A 14472-nucleotide genomic window follows, 5' to 3' on the forward strand; every position below is an offset into this window, starting at 1 on the left:
TACGATAATCCCAAACGCAGAAAATCATGGGGAATTCCCGGCTATGCTTCCACGTCGACGGTCAAATCGAATATTCACGGCTCCAAAGTCATGCTCTGTATTTGGTGGGACCAGCTCGGCGTAGTATATTATGAGCTGTTAAAACCGACTGAAACAATCACAGGCGATCAGTATCGAACGTAATTGATGCGTTTGAGCCGAGCATTGAAAGACAAATGGCAGCAATACAACGAGAGACACGATAAAGTGATTTTCCAACAACAATACTCGACCTCATGTTACAAAAGTGGTCAAGTTTCATACGTTGAAATGGAGGGAAGTCCTACCCCACCCGCCGTATTCTCCAGACGTTGCTCCCTCTGATTATCACTTGTTTCGATCAATGGCACACAGCCTGGCTACTAGCACTTCCGGTCTTATGAAGAAGTAAAAAATTGGATCGATTCGTGGATCGCCTCAAAAGATGACCAGTTTTTTCGACGCGGGATTCGTACGCTGCCCAAAAAATGGGAGAAAGTAGTGACCAGCGATGGACAATACTTTGAATCATAAATGTATAACCAGTTTTTTACAATAAAGCCTCAAATTTCGGAAAAAAACGGCAAAAGCAAAGTTGTACACCTAATATATATATATATATATTTAATAAGTATATTTTATAAATTATATTTAATATGTATATTATGTATAGTATGTAACTATGTACACATATACGTACACATGTACATAGTTACGAAGCTCCTCAATAATAGACAATATTTCGTTATCGTGGGCGTTATGACCTGCCTGACGCGAGATTTCAAGCAATCGGAGACGATCCTAGCTCGTTAGGATCATCCCAATGATAATCGATTTTATTGTCATGGTAGTATTATACCTTTTCCAACACTTTTACTTGATTTGTTGTTTAGTTTCCAAGCGCATGGTACATCCGTTTCAACTTTTACCTGACCCCAAGGATGCTATTATATTCTTATATTTGTATCCTTTATTACCCAATATTGAATTATCCGCTTTATGACTGCGGATGACTATGAGCATTCGTTGCTAATAGTATACTTTTATATGCTAGTTTATCATTCTCTGTGTAAATAGTGTCGTCGGGAATTCTTTTGAAAATTAATTCATACAACCCAGGCATACCTTTGTACTTTATTCCATCTACGATCAAAGTCATTCGTGTCCATATCGAACTATTTATCACCGAGCATCGCACTGTTCTCACTGAGGTATACGCCATAAACGTGATCGATCATCTTTTCTCTGTCATCACCGAGAAGGATATTTATGTATTTTTGTCCAAGTGGTCCCAATTGATTATGCAACTCTTCATGAACTTGTTGCGTTTGCAATGATTGTTTAACTAACATTTCAAGCGGCTCATTGGGCGTTTCATAAAGATCTTCGACTAAGGGGTACTGTGAACGTTCGTACGATAATTTGTGTGATTTAGGTGACGCATAATTGGAATCCGACGTTTAATTCTTGTTTACGTTGTTTTTTAGATGGTGTTAATTGAAGTCATGAATTATCCATACAGAAATTGCCATCCGTCATCATGATCATCATCATCATCATTATCATGTTCATCATCATCTTTTTCTTTTCTTCTGGTTTTCTTTTCTTAGTATTTCTATTCTTCGCAACATTAGTTTCTTTCTTAATCCGTTGAGATTCCTCACCAGCAGTGTTTTCGACAATCTGTTTCTACAATGGGTTTAAAGTGTTTCTCCAACGCTATATTTTCTTCTATTTTACGGGTTTTCAAAGCATGATACTTTTTACGAATCGAATCACTCGTTTTTGCAAATTGTTTCTCTATCCTCTCGCGATCTTTGAGCTTTTTGCTGTTATCAATATTGCACTTGAAGGAGGAGGACGTTTCGTAATTGACGTATCGACAATGACTAACCAGGTTAGTCGTCGATATGTCAGGTTAAGATATCGCAAACTCATTAAATCCTTTTCTGGATGGCCCATTCGTAAACGCACTGTCTTTATCTATGACTACGAATCCATACTTTTGTTGCCAGTGACACAGTTCACAGAAATTCTCGTAAGATATATCGGTGTTTACGTGATCATTGTATATATGTTTCAGGTTGGTATCATCCTGTTTGAACAGGATCAACAAATTTTCATTATCGCGTATGAGATGCTTTGGTATCTTTGCATATGTTTGACACAGATAAAAGCAGGCGACGGCCCATCGCAAAGTATTCTCTGATCGCGCCTTGTTTGTCACTTGCCACATCATCGAAAACAAAAATGGAATTTGGAAGCGCCTCGTTCGATGATAATACATCGTTATTATTGGAAAATGTAAAATAACCGATTTCTTCAATCGATGTTAATAAATTTTCCAAATATCGATATTTTGGTTGTTGCACGACTTCAAGTACACGTTCTTGAAGCGTAAGCCATGTGGACTTTCTAGCAAACTTATGAACATGTTTGTTTTATCGCAGTTCGATGGACCGCAGATGACACCGCGTATAGAAATCGGCAGCATGTTTCCATGCTTGCATACTTCTTTTTCAGTCTGTACTTTATTGTCGACATTAGTCACTTTGATCATTTGCGATTGTCGCACGAACTTTATATCTTCTCCCTTCACGACACTGATACAAATTGAAAAACAGATCGAGAACAGATCTATTTATAGAAGCGCGCAAAGCGAAACCACTCAGTATGCAATATGCTTTTTATCGTGTCGGACACATGTGATGTACATAGTTTAATCGCAAAGAGTTGGAATATATATTAATAAAATTATTTTACTACGAGAGTTTAAGAATTACATAGATCAACTGTGGGACAGATTACCCGAGCATATAAAGGCTGATTCAGAGATTCAGCAACATCGTCGATGCATGAAACATTATAATTTGCTCTTTTATCGGTTGCATATCGATGGTCCAGCGCTATTTATAAAAAATTGTAGCGAATGTCAACAAAAAAGAGCAGAGGTTTTTTAAATCACGCAATAAACGCACTTCCGGTCGAGTTGCATATCCCCGGACATCAATTTTGTGATACGCATTTAGAAAAGCGATTGGCTAGAGGCGATCGCGGCATTATCCATTGGACACGGCGTGTTGATCACGATATAGCTTATTCGCGGAGCAAAGATCTCATGAAACGACACGTAGCTGATAAAATACTCTCGCTGAGGAGGCGCGGAAACGGATTATCGCGAAAGATTCGACTCTTGGAGAGAGAGCTGCTGCTTGGGCTATGAAAGTCAAAACGAAAATTGGTATGGGCTTGAAAATGAAAAAGAAGAAAAAGCCGATGAAAAAACGAATAGCAAAACGTGGCGGCATATTCTATCGCTGTTTGGAAATCGACTCGTTAGTCGGCGGCGCAGCAGAAGTCGCAAAAACTATAAACGATAATAAAGCCGTGCAACATCAGTTGGATGAACTGAAATGTCGACATAATCGCGTCATGGAAGGTCATGGAGTTTACCTCGCTCCGTACAAGCATGGACAAGGAGTCTCAACGAAAAAGATTAAACAGATTAAAAAAAAAAAATTCAAAAGAAACGATAAAAATGCCAAAGAATATAACTACCAACATACAACTGCAACAATTGGCAAAACGTATGCGTATTCCATATTTTAGAGGTATTTTTATGCATATTACCTTACCAACAGGAGGAGTGTATCGAAACGAGAGCAGTATCGTAAATTTGGATAATGCTGATGGACCAGGTACTCATTGGGTGGCGTACGCGAAGCGAAGAGATGTTATTTACTTTGATATTTTCGGCAATCTTTGATCGCCGAAGGAATTGGTGTGATATTTGGATGTAACGCAAATCAAGTATAATCACATGCCTTATCAACATACATTACGATCAAAGTAACTGTGGACAACTGTGTCTACAGTTTTTACAGATGGTTGATCAATTTAAGAATTGACATTGAACTCTTTCAACTCAGTATTCATTCAAACATGTCACATTTACACTCACCGGTAAAAATAGCGTTCTCGCGACCTGCTACTTTCCGTAGATTTGAGCGATGGCGATTACGAGTTCGGTCTGACAGACTTTGAAACCTACCATATCTAAAAAATTCGTCGAGTAATAAGTTTTACTTTGATGAAGATGACAAAGAAATTGTTATTCTCGAAGGATCGTACGAAATACATGACATAAACAAGTATCTAAAACATGCAATTCTACAATTTCATTCTAGTAATGTTGCGAAAGAGAAAACGCTTCGTAAAGAGGATGAAGAGTACCGATTAATTATTCATGCCAATAACAATACAATGAAGAATGAGATATAACAAATACGCTTATCGAGTAAATTTCACCAAACTATACAATATTGGATCGTTGTTGGAATTTTTTCGAATCGCGTGCTGGAGCCGCAACAGTGGCACGAATCAGACGTATCGATAAATATCATTAGTATTGAATGCAATGTGATCGCGGGCGCATACAGCAACGATAAGTCTGTGCACAGTCTGTGATACATGAATTTTCGCCGAGAGTATCACCAGGATATAAGATATCAGAAAGATCGACAGATCATTTATCTTCCAATCATCGTACGGAGCGTTACAGATCTGACAATTCGCGTTGTGGAGACCGTCAAGACGGACGATTGCTCAATTTTCTCGGAGAAGAGATCACCGTTAGATTGCATATACGAAAGCAACAACAATAAAGTGATATGCTTATTTTGAACGAGCAGGCGAAACAGACTAGAGACCTTTTTACTAGAGGAACAACAGCGATTAAAAACATTCAATCATCTAATAGAAAGAAACTCACTGCATCAAACGTTAAGTTTTTACAATTCTTGGACTTATCGTACGAAATCTGAGATGGCTGATATCTTGAATATTGGAGGAGAGCCAATCTTTGACGATCGCATCGTCAGGATTAAGACTCGCACAATCTGTATGTCAACACCACATTAGGACATAGAGGTGAGATAAGGATACCCATACAGCAGCAGGATTTGTACACGCTACCGTATGAAAGCTTTCTCAACATCAAACGAAGAAAATGTAGATCAGCAGCCAATGCTTGGATATAATTGCATGTCGTTCATGTTTAACGAAATTCGATATGAACTCAATGGTACTGAAATCGATCATAACAGAAACGTTGGAATGACTAGTCTTATGAAGAGCTATGCATCGTATTCAGGTGACTTCGCACATTATATGGAGAAGATTTCTGCTTTCGGTGTTTGAGCAGACCGTGAAAAGACTAATAACATGTGATGGATACTTTAATTTTTACTGTTGGATGTTATTGGGCTTTTGCGAAGATTACAAACATGTAGTGATTAACGCGCGTCACGAATTGATTTTGATACGAGCGCGCAACGACAACAATTATATTGTGAAAGATCCAGCGACAGAGATCCGAAACTTGAATTGTTCAAGATACAGTGGCGAATGCCTCACGTTACGTTGAATAAAGTCAATAAACTATGCTGCGTGCCTTGGAGAGCGGACGATATCTGAATATGAGTTTCAGTTCATGGGATCTGTACGAGTCTTCTATTACCAAGCACAACGAAGTACTCGTGGGCTATCAAGACGTCTCAGCTCGAGAAGCCGCGATACGTCATCTTTGCTCTGCAAACTAATAGAACAAAATAACATGGCAGCACATAAAACTCAACAATTGTAAATTAACCAACGTGAAACTCTATTTGAACTCTGAATTTTTTTCCATATGATGATCTGAATCTCGATATTTGTACGTTTCCGTACCTCTTATTATCAAATTTCAAAAGAAAGTAGAAAGTGAAACATTATTCAAGACAGATTCTTAGGAATCTCTTTTCTCTAGTAATCATTGACTACTCGCGACAAAACGAGTCCGTCAAGAGTGGCACCGTGGATGTGCGACTAGAATTCAAAGAAAATGTACCAGCGAATACTACCGCCTATTGTCTTATCATACATGACCGCGATCGAATACAGTTCATTATCCAACGTAGTATGCAAGATTACGTAAATTATCGTCATCAAAAGAAAAATAATCTCTCCCCTCTTTTCAACATAATGGATAAAAAGGCAAGATTTTTGCACTCGAGCACAGTCTCGAAAATTCACCATGACTATATCAACATTCGTGGATCTGCAAGGATTTATCGTTGGAAAGAAATTTATCGTGAAAGAAGTGGCGATTAAGAAACAGAGCCATTCTCTCTCATTACATTTTTACATGTCCCATATCATAGAATTTCTTAACAAAATCGGAAAAGTATTGCACTTCCTGGTTGAGTTCTTATTAACATGGATTGCAATGGATACCGTATATGGATACAAAGATGATACCGTACAGCATGGTGAAACGCCTGGTTACGATGGCTGTAATTGGTACGGAAGAGAATGATGATAATAAGTCTCTCGTATACGTTAAAGGACGTGAAAAACACTAACAGCTGACTGATATACTCAATAGCGATGACTTGATCATTGAGACCTGATTATGACTCGATGCTGATTATGAAGATGTAGAATCATTGAATAATCTTGATGTTACTAATACTAATACTATACGATGTGTAAAACATGTTAAGAATTGTGCGTAACAAAATGTTTTTAAAATATACAATTGGTGGTCGCAATGTCAAAAAGAAAAAGAATATATATCAAATATAAAAAATAAAGTATAAGATTCTTTTTAAATATGTTTATATTTCTTTATCCCTTTCCCCGTAGTTAAGAATCAATTTAATATAATATAACTCAGTAGTACAAAGAGTATTGAATTAGTTGATAAGAAAGCGCATTTATTGTATTACATTACTAAAAATATTATTATAATTGCCAAGTCATATTTTATAAATATCATATTTAATAAAATTGTGTGCGAAAGAAGAAAAGAGAACGTAGGAGAGAATGCAATGGGAGGAAGAGAGAGAGCGCGAATAATAGGGCCGCAACGAGCGAAACAGAGAGAATTGCATCCTACAACGAGTGAGAGGAGAGAGAGAGAGAGAGAGAGAGAGAGAGGGAGGGAGGGAGGGAGGGAAAGAGGGAAGGAGGGAGGGAGGATACGAGTTAGAAAGAGAACGCAACAGGTGAGAGAGGAACAATCCCCCCTCTAACGGATTCCGGTGACGCTCTTCCCCCTCCCAGTGTCTGTGTGCTTTTTCCCCCTCCCCTGACCCCTCACACACACACATACCGCATATATCTACGCACTAACAAATAGTGATTCAGAACCGCCTAGCTATTCTACTCTAATATTATATTTTTGTAGTAATAATTACAAAAAGTAATAACTACAATGTGCACTATCTATTTTTTACAATATCTTATATTGCATTTCTGATAAAATTAAGAATTTTATAAAGGACATTAACATAGTAAGCATGGCATACAAAGGTATTAATAAACTGAACAAGATAGATTTCCACCAATATTCCATACTAATATTGTGTACGAGATAATTGCGATACGTCATACGTAGGTCAGACGAGCAGAACCTTGAAAACGAAAATCAGTGAAAACAAAAATGACATTAATTGAAGAACACAACAATGTTCCATAATTATCGAACACTGCTTGGGACATGGACATGAATATGTCATAAACATTCTAAACAAAGAAAGAACTCTAAAGTTGCGTTCCATTTAACAACGCTTGTGGAATCATTTCATCCATATTGTTTATCAAATGTTATCAAAACAAGGATAAACAATGCTTGCGAGCGTTGCAAGCGTTAAGTGAAATGCAGCCTAAATAAAACTTTCCGAAATGATTTTCATTTGTAAACAAAAAAAGTCTAAATCTACAGATGAACACTGAACTGTTAGACAGTGCTTATGACAATTTATTAACCAGCAACTAATGCTTCCTCTTTTCTTACATATAATATTTTCTTTATCTTTGTCTAGCTGTTATACCAATCATGGAGGATAGAGAATAGGAGACCGAATTAGGCTTTGAAAAGTGTCGTTAAAATCAGGTTTCTGAATTGGTATTGGTGATGCTCGGTAGGCGGCGTTCAAATGACAAAACTTCTTTCATATACGCTTACACACACAATCACACATAATAATAGATATTCTTTGACAACATGCTTTGATAGTAACAGAAAGACGTAAATTGTCATTAAAATTGCATAAAGAATAAGCATTCTTTAAAGCTGATATAATTCGACCTACCATATAAATTGCGAGAACGATGTCATGGAACAGAAACGACATTTACATCGAACTAATTCAGTTGACCACTTTTGACCATGCTTTTTGACGGATTTGTCCATATAAGTTCGGTCTCCTATTCTCTATCTTCTATGATACCAATATATTGTTTACTAGTCAGATGAATTGTAACATTCGATCAGTTAATATGTCAGTTTCATATTCTTTAACGAAACTCATGTAGTTGAAAATTCAATTATATATCTATCATTGATTTAATTATTAATGTGTTGTTCTGCGTATCTAAGTAATTGTAGATTGTTATATGCGCTCGGTTAAATGTAATTTTTTAATTTATTTCATGGTTGTACAATGTATCAGGAAACACAATGATTTCACAAAATTAAATGTGACGTTGAAAAGGATCCGAATGAAGGATATACTTTCTAATTATAATTATAACTAGAAATTATATTTTTAATAATTATAATTAGAAATTATAATTACTTTATTATACAATTATAGTCATGCTAAAAACTTTTTTCTCACAAGTCAGTGTACAAAGGATAACCTAAAATCTTAATTTTTACGATAAATTCTTTAATCGAATTAGAATAGAAGTTAAAATTTTTTAGCTGTAAGTTTTTATAGCGATTTATCTTCGGACGTGAAGAATCACAGAATAAATTTTAGTTTTGCAGGGAACGTCAAAATAATCGGGTATATATTTACAAGAAATGCATTTTCCTTGCGAAATGTGTGAAATTATTGTTTGTAAGGTTTGTTTGCGCGAAAGTGTTTTAATGAAATTGAAAACATAAATCTCCGCCATGGCTATTCCTTCACTGATTACTTTAAGTGCATTTGAAAATCTTGTTCGTTTTAATATCGAAAGTTTTAATGACAATCTTGTTTAATCCTAAGATGCAATACGGTGTAATTACTATTCGCAGTGTTTATTTATTTGTTCGAGACTTTGTGATATTCTACTAATATTAATTTACTGGCATATATAGAGTAGTACTCTTTGCTTCATCAAAAAGTAACGCGGTGCCTAGCTCGAATCAGTCGTTTTGTTTGCTTGTAGCTTAAGGATGACTCTTGATTACATTTTAGCAAATTCTAAAAATTTCTCGCGCTTTTTGCAAAAACTTAACTTTTTACGAAATAGTAAGTGACGTTAATAATATAAAAATGTTGTGAAAACATTATTATGTATTATTCTTTAACAACAAAATATAACTTAATATAATCAAATTTTCAAAATTATAAATTCTATAAAAATTTTTATTTAATAAATCTTATTATTTTCTTATGGAAATTATACTGTATAAATTGTATTTATATTCTGTTTTACTGTAACATTTATAATTTTCACTGAACGATTGTGTTAATTGCACGCGAAATAGATATCTGTTTCAATCAATGATATTAAAACATTTTTGTAAACTGTAATTCTATAAACTAGCAAATTTATAATTTTATTATTCATTATGCACAAATTAAAAAAAATTTATAACATGATTTTAATAATACGCAGAATTTATAAAAGCGATGCTTTCGCATAGATATCCACTTCATTTAATGCTTCTGTTGATAATAGTAGCACTTTCCAAATGGCGAGTTACTTTATGTCACGAGTTAATTTGTTTCAGCATAACAACCTATTTTCGAATCATAAAATAAAATTATTCGAATCGCTCGGTTATATTTGCATTTTATTATAATTTCAGGGAAATTTAAAATTTCGTACAGATGTAAATATTTATAGAACAAACTCGTCTTTTTCGTAATATATTTCCTCTTTGGCTGAAATGAATATTAATGACAATTCCATTTGCGGCCATCACGAATAAAGCAAATTCAACTTAGATAAATAGAATGAATTGCATTTCTGTTAAAATGTCGCTTAAAGTACAAGCTTTGAAGCACAATAAAGTCGCGAAAGAAATTCAGATAAATGTATTCAGAAAAATGACAGAATTGCGATTGCACATCAAACAAAAATGAATCACTTGGCTAATGACTTTGATCTAAGACTGAGAATTTAGCTTAAAGAGTCGCATCTCTTTAAAAGAACAGCGACACTTAAAGTAGAACTGTACATCAAACTTAGAATTTAATTGCGCTCTCCGAGAGGGAAATCGATCCGCCACGAATTTTATCCAAGTGTATGCGTGAAACAACAAAAAATACTGGGGACGCATTTGTCATAATCGTATGGTTTCCTTTTCGCTGTTTGATCGATTGCAATTGTATATCGAATTATATATCGCACAGTATATCGAAGAAATAATATGATTACAATCATCTTTCGCAGATAATGCAGTTCTTCTGGCGAAAAATATGAAATATAAAAAAAAGAACGTTTAAGCTTTTTTTTTAAACTAGCGACAGTATTTAAGCATATAAATGGAAATCTTTTAATGCACAGTACATTTTATATCATTTTTGAGACTTATTTGTCTATCTACTCCTTTCTACATTCAAACAATTTTCCGCCTTACAAATTGTTGTACGAAAACAAAGGTGTTATTTAAAAGATTGATCAATGACAGATATTTTTTTACGTTATGTCACGACTTTTTGCGACGGTGTCAATCAAAATTCATAAAAAAATACTGAAAAATGCAAAGGTGCCATACTCGTTCCTGTCACCTTTTCAGAAACGTAAACTTCGATTAGATAGCTTCATATCTCGGACAGCATGGAACAGCGCGAGACGAAAGTTCGCGCGGAGACCAAGGAAGTGGGACATTTCTGAGAGATGCTTTAACGCTCAGAATCGTTGCCTTTTAAAGAGACGTTATGTTTTCTCCGCGAAAAATTTCATTTTCCGGATGCGCAAACGCCTTTCATACAGAAAGATAATCAATTAAAATAGCGATTAGTAAAAACGCGTAAAATATACTTCGCGTAAAGGAGGTATAGCAATGTTTAGCGTCGAGATACTACCGTGTCTTCAGATATCACGAAATTATATACGTAAACAAAAATTCCATATGTAAAAAGTACATGAAATTTATTATTTCTTTGTGCAAGTAGCAAAGAAATATTTACATTTAAATTTTAAAACACTTGAAGTTTAAATTAAATCCTGTATATCTCCTGTATATCAAGCTATAAAATTTAAAAAATATATTTTCGATAAAAAATGATAATGTTAATAAAGAATATATCAGAAGTCGACGAATTAAAAACATGGCAATGTCCGAGATAATATTTCTTTATCGTATTGTTATATTGTACATTGAAAATGGAGCAGTAGGATATGTACTTACTTTAGGATAGTGAATCGGTATCGCCGACGTGTATTGGAAAGATAAGCTTCCAGGATATCCGTAAAATGGTATAGTCATAATAGGAGTACTAGAGTCATCGAAATAACCGAAGGCCAATTTAGTGCCGCTTGGAGAAAACCAGAGCGCCTTGTTTGAGCTGAACACTTCTTCTGTAAAAACAAATATAGATAAAATTAGTTAATATATTATTATTAAATCCGTATATTATTACATACAGTGTGTCCCAAAAGTTAGGCAACGGTTAAATATCTCGTATGATATGTATTTCCTCGAAAACCGTTGTATATAAAAGCTGTAGGGTTTTAAGTGACTCATTAAATAATAATATTAGAGGAGACTAGAGACAGTTGCAATGAAAGTAAGTTATAACAAAACAATGTATACAGGATAAGTCAAAAGTCTGGATACACCCAATATCTTATAAACAATGCATTTAAAAAAAAAATGTTTCTTACAAAAGTTGTAAGGTTTAAAAAATGCATTCAACAATAGTGGTTATTTAACCTTGCCTAGAATGGCAAGGTCAGGTCAACATTAATTTTTTAAATTCATAAGAATGAATTTTCAGTGCAAAAATGAAAATAAGAGAAACAATCTCCAATGACCTTGATCTTAACGATTGTTATTTAGGACCTGATCCTGAACGACAGAGATTTTAGCCGTCGGTTGGACACTTTGCTTAATGCTAATGCCAGCGGTACTGTAATTTTCAAGCATTATAATTCGAAAAGTACTTAATAAAAATAAACTTAATTATAGTGTTTTGGAAAGCTCGAGATAAGCTACATGAATATTGAAAAAGAGGGAGTTCCATTTTAAAAATTCATGTTGACCTTGACAACGTCATTCTAGGTCAAATAACTATTATTGTTGAATATGTCTTTTTAAGCCTTACAACTTTTGTAAGAAATATTTTTTTCTAAAATGCGTCATTTATGAGATATTTGGATGTATCCAGAGTTTAGGCCCATCCTGTATATCTTTTAAGGGATTAGTCCACCTTGAAGGCATCAAAATCATATCTTACTTTGAGAAGTGATTATTAAAAAACTATGCATAATACAAAAAATGTTTTTATATCTATTTGTTACTTGTATTTTGATATACAAAATGTATAAAAATTATAATTCTAAAAAACAAAATGGCAGCGCTACAGCACGTTTTTTGGAGACTTGCATGTATGAAGGCCTCCGCGATGGTCAGCAGAACAGGTCTAAGATATTCTACCAAAAATTAGAACCAAAAATTAGAAAATTATTTTTAATCTGCGTTAAATTTGCTAAAGAAATATCTGGCAGAATTAAAAATATTGAAAAATGTGAAAATGCATGCGTGAAAAATAGTTTAAATTTTCACATAAAAATTCGACATAAAAATATGGATAAAAAAAATATATAAGTTATCGCAAAAATCACAGGTATAAATGATGAACTTAATTCCTGCCGCTCGCTGCTAGAGGGTGCTAACTTTAACATTGATAAGTTTCGACGGTGAAGTCATATGTCTTTTGTAGTTTAGACATCGCTGAAAGTGATTCAATCCTTATAGATTAGATTTCTCAACGCCAAAGAGATTTTCCAATCGATTATTAATGAACCGCGATGTTCCGAACTGTTTTTCCGACATGTGCTTCTTCACTACTTTGACCTCAAAAAAACCCGCAGCTAAAGCGCATCGCTTATTAGTGTATGGTGATGAAACTCCATCGGAAAGAATGTAGAGTATAGTTTGAATGCTTCTCCGAAATGATGATTTTGATGTGAGAGACAAAAAATGTCCAAGACAAGCGAAAAAATTTGAGCTACAAGACACAATTTGAAAATCGAGCTATAAGAATTGCTCAATAAGAATCCAGCTCAAACGCTTTTAGAGTTGTCAAAAACGTCAAATGTTATTCCAAAAGCCGTCTCAAAACGCTTATATAACATGGGAAAGATTCATAAGGAAGGATGGCTACCACATGAGTTATCATAAATCCTACCACATGAGTTGTCATAAATGAGTTGTCAATAAATTTTGTCTATCGCAACTTCTTTGCTTGCCAAGCAAAGAAAAAAAAGTTTTTTGTGGCTCATCGTGATTGGCGATGAATAATGGATTTATTTTGATAATCCCAAGCGGAAAAAATCATGGGTGGATCAACTATCTGCTTCAACGTGAAAGAGGAATATTCACGGGCATATGAACAGGCCTTGCTCTACATTTGATGGAACCAGGAGGGTGTGCTGTATTACGAGCTCTTGCGTCCAAATGAAACCGTTACAGCTGATCGCTAAAAATAACAATTATGTCGATTGAGTGACAAATTGATACAAAAAAGATCATCCGTAGCCAACAATCGCGCAAAGTCAGTTTTGTTGCATGATAACGCTCGATCGCATGTTGCGAACAGCATGAAGCAGACACTTTTACAACTTGAATGGGAAATCCTCCAGCGTACTCTCCAGACTTGGCACCATTGGATTACCATCTCTTCCGATCAGTGGAACACGCACTTACGAACACACACTTCTCTAATTACGAAGAAATTCAAAAATGGGTGAATGGATTGCCTAGAAAGACACCGTTCTATCATCATGGGATTGTTCTGACGGAGAAATGGGAAAAAGTAATAGAAAATGAAGGAAATTACTTTAATTAAGGTATCATTCATCTTCCTTTCGAAATAAATCAATTTTGGAGATGAAAAAACGAATTAAGTTTACCATTTCTTTAGATAATTCAATGATAATAACTGAGCCAAATTTCAAAGCATTTGAATTAATTTTGTGGTAATTCTGGTGTCCACCGTTTTTGAAAACACCATTCTAAGAAAAACGCATTGATTTCTAACCGAAGTTGATATAATTTATATTAAAATTGTTTGTCAACGTCATCTACAGTACAGATATGTAACTGTAATGTCAAATAATGACGGAACTATTCATAAATGGAACAGTTTAACGGCATGGAGGCACCAATTGTGCACCGCTCGATATAGTCAACTATATCTTCGTTAATATTGAGAATTTTACTTTCGGAAAATAAAATTTTATATT

At 34.7% G+C, this 14472-nt stretch overlaps 1 protein-coding gene across 11 annotated transcripts in view; it reads right to left on the bottom strand.

Moving 5' to 3' along the window:
- The window catches only part of LOC105153659 (A-type potassium channel modulatory protein DPP6), a 635032-nt gene that overhangs the window by 19248 nt on the left and 601312 nt on the right, over window positions 1-14472 (bottom strand). For all 11 annotated transcript variants that reach the window (XM_087408058.1, XM_087408059.1, XM_087408062.1 and 8 more), the window contains one exon: window positions 11414-11583. In XM_087408058.1, the coding sequence (XP_087264184.1) occupies window positions 11414-11583 (170 nt within the window). The remainder of the gene's footprint in view (window positions 1-11413; window positions 11584-14472) is intronic.

The sequence above is a fragment of the Acromyrmex echinatior genome, chromosome 7 (genome assembly GCF_024713525.1).
Source record: "Acromyrmex echinatior isolate Ae372 chromosome 7, ASM2471352v2, whole genome shotgun sequence".
NCBI classification, from domain to species: Eukaryota; Metazoa; Arthropoda; class Insecta; order Hymenoptera; family Formicidae; genus Acromyrmex; species Acromyrmex echinatior.